General features: G+C 35.5%; 1 protein-coding gene across 1 annotated transcript; it reads right to left on the reverse strand.

The window, feature by feature from the left end:
* Positions 1-389: 389 nt before the first annotated feature.
* On the reverse strand, positions 390-2,725 carry LOC110111375 (RNA exonuclease 4). Its single transcript, XM_020843217.2, has 7 exons — positions 2,671-2,725; positions 2,264-2,415; positions 1,524-1,654; positions 1,205-1,422; positions 917-1,123; positions 763-843; positions 390-686 (listed from the first exon to the last, which is right to left on the reverse strand). The coding sequence occupies exons 1-7, from the start codon at positions 2,703-2,705 to the stop codon at positions 443-445; spliced, it is 1,068 nt and encodes a 355-aa protein (XP_020698876.1). The 5' UTR covers positions 2,706-2,725; the 3' UTR covers positions 390-442.
* Between the last annotated feature and the right edge of the window lie 735 nt (positions 2,726-3,460).

The following is a 3,460-nucleotide window of genomic DNA, read 5'->3' on the forward strand; positions in this document are numbered from 1 at the left end:
AATAATTAGTCAACATATTTCAACGAATAATGAATAAGCCTTCTTTAAATTTGTTATTTTTGAGTCACAAAGTTCAATACATTTCATTCTAGTTTCATTAGAAGAATCTTAGACATCTTCAATTAGCAATTTCCCCACCCTATGTAAATGCTTCATTCTATTTAAGTATGCCATAGTTGTTTCTTTATTTTGCAATGCTACTTAAAGAAGTATAACTAAGTTGTCTATAACACTGATACCAAATACCCATTATACTAAGAAGAAAGCTATGGTGATCGTACTCACTAGCTACACTTACAACAAAGTAGGCAGATAGTGTATTTTTTTATCTTTCTATCGAGCATTTCGACATATCTCAGAAGCACCTCTTATAAATTTCATTATTCCACACAACAGTATCATATAGTTTCTTCATAGATACAACAGCAAGATTACTTGCAAATTACACTCTTTGAGCGTCCAAGCACCAACAGTAATAATCAGAGGCTGAAATCTCTAATAATTCTGCTGGGCTCATATTCTCCAGCTCTCTCTGTCTCCATGCAGGGAAATTATTTCTATTCTGAACTTCTCCAGACCCTGAAGCATTCTCTCCAGAATGAGGCTGAGCTTTCAATCTACCATAGAGCCTCATTGCTGCCACACAATCTTCATATGGATCTTGGATTCCAGTTTGTATTTCATATCTATCCAAATTCATTGTAAATATATAGCAAGGAAAAAAAAGATTAAAAAGTTTCATGAGAACGGTTTTGTAATTACCCAAGATAAGTTTGTGTAAGGTATTTCAATGAGTTACTTAGCTTGCTAGTTTTCATCATTGGTGGATAATTAGCCAGATCCCTGTAAATTAATAGTTATTTGCAATTTCAAACTCATTAAAATGGTTGAATAAAACAAGCAATTTACATAGCACCTGATAAGAAATTGAGGATATTCAATCTCCAGGCTTTCAAGATCATGATCAAGGCCATGGCCAACAAGTATCCTTGCTCTAGTAACCTTTGATCTAACCTTCCATATGGGTTCTCCATTGCATAAAAAGTCCTGGATTTTCCTTTGTCCCTGCTTCAGTGGCATTGCATCCCTCAAGCATTCAGGACTGATACCAGTTCTCTCATACCTGTTGAGTTAATATTTCCTACTGATTAGTATAATATTTTTCTTTGTAGTCTACTTGTACAATAGCACCAATTGTACCAACCTATAGTTTGTGATAGGAATTTGAGGTCTCACATAAGTATGAAATATAATGTTTTCTTCTTGATCGATAAGGCAAACCCGAGCGCAGATGTCTAAGGAGCCATCACTTCCTCCTCCAACCATTCCGCAACTAAGTGCAACAACACTAGCGCTTTGCATTCTTGAATCGATATCCATGAAATTCTGCGCGGTAGGCCTTGAAGTACTGGAACTTAAAACCTATTGGCAAGTAGTATCGATAATATAATAAAAAAAAATAATGACCGTTACTGCAAAAAGTTGATTGTTTTGATCAACAGAAGGGCTAGTTTATTATGTACTGGAGTGGCTCGTGTGACTTGGCATGATCCTCGATGAATCCTGAGAGCCTGCTGGCTTTCAAAGATTTTTAAGCAAAAGTTGCAGCCTTGATTGCTGAACACTTTCGCGCATTCTACCTTTGGCAGAGGCCCTTCACAAAGAAAAGAGTATACATTAGTTGATAAAGATGGTAGAAATTATTGTAAAGATTCTGAAATAGAATATCATCTATAACAAAAGTGAAGGTGAATATAGTTATTCTATGAGTATTGAGCAATATTTAAAAGTGGGTGACTGCTACGTAAACTCTATTCATTTGAGAGTTGGTTCCACCACACGAAAATCGGCGGTTATTAGCGGATGAAATCCGTCTGTAAAATGCATTTTCCGGCGAATTTCCAGCAAAAAGTTGTCCGACAGATATTCCCCGTTAAGTTTTAGCGGACAATACGCCAGAATAAACTGCCGGTCTTATAAATAACGACGACTAGGCCAGTGGAAAATCCATGGGAACTATCGTAGTTAAGGTACCGATGCAAAATGCGCCAGTTTGTTCGCCGCTTTTACCAACATATTTATTTCTGCCGGAAAGTCCGACAGTAATACAAAGTTTTCCTGTAGTGTTCTTTTGGCATGATAATCGATGGTATTGAAATATTTAGAAATAGTCTGATATCATTCATTTATCCTTTTAATTCGATCGATGAATGTCCATCACCTTCTACTATATGGTTATTAATAAAATATTTTGAATTCTTACCAATGAGATGTTCTCGAAGCGACTCGAAGGACCGGCAATGCTTCAAGCAGATGCCACATGTGGGCTCATGTGGAGAGTGGAATGAGATCCTCATGTGCTCAACCAGGTGCTCCTTTTTATTATATTGCCTAAAGCAAGCAGCACACTTGTTCCTAGCCAATGCAAGCCAATTGATCAGCTAGCTATGTAAAATCATACTACATAGAAATTTAGAGAAGCATATCTCATTTTCTATCTTTAATTAATAGATCTATATGTTCCATCAGTTATCAAATTTCAAGAAGAAAATTATATGTTATGTGGGTTTGCAAATAGCCAGAGAAAGGGTTGGGGGAGGATAAAGAAGAAATTAACAAGCAAAAAACATTCTCAGATCTGCAAACATAATAACATATCAATTCCTATACCTTACTGTCTCAGAAGACTCAGCTCTGCCATCCATTGAAATCAGTCTATGGTGAAGAAAACTCTGAGGTGAGGTTGTTGAGAGAGTAGGGAAGGCACGCTACTTATAATGCAGCACACGACATCAACAGTATTCCATCCCACACAACTCATTTCGTTTGGGACGGCTTTCTTATTGCTTCTCAAAGTAAATTTTTAGTACAAAAATTTTCTTTTTGGTACCAGAAAGTTGCTTTAGAAAGAAATAATAAAGTTGTCACAATGCTTCTATTGTGACGGCTTTATTATTGCTTTTTAAAGCAATTGTTTTGTAAAAAAAAATTAATTCAAGAAAATTTTATACTAAAAATATGCTTTTGAAAGCACTAAGAACGTTGTCACAAATGAAGCCTAAATGATCAGATGAAAAAAAAAAATGCATATACCTTACTTACAATGGCATGATCATATATAGGAGGGTCATCATATTATTTATGCAGCAGAAATTCAATTCTAAATTCTTATTAATAACTTCTAAAATAACTTAGCTGATATTCACATAGGCATCATATCATTTCTTTATGACGTTGAAACCATTGCTTATATTCTTTGAGAAGATGAGAAAGAGTTGTTTAGCTGCATCAATCTTTTCGGCAAAGACATAAATTTTCAGACCATCCATTGATTATTCTGGGAATGATTTGATCCATGGGATACTTGCTTGGTGATGGAGTGGGATTCCCTACGGCCCTAAAGATACTAAAGTTATAGAAGTAGATGTGTGTGCATGTATCCTCTGGTATTATAAAGAGG

This window comes from Dendrobium catenatum, unplaced genomic scaffold (genome assembly GCF_001605985.2).
Source record: "Dendrobium catenatum unplaced genomic scaffold, ASM160598v2 fragScaff_scaffold_841, whole genome shotgun sequence".
Taxonomy (NCBI): Eukaryota; Viridiplantae; Streptophyta; class Magnoliopsida; order Asparagales; family Orchidaceae; genus Dendrobium; species Dendrobium catenatum.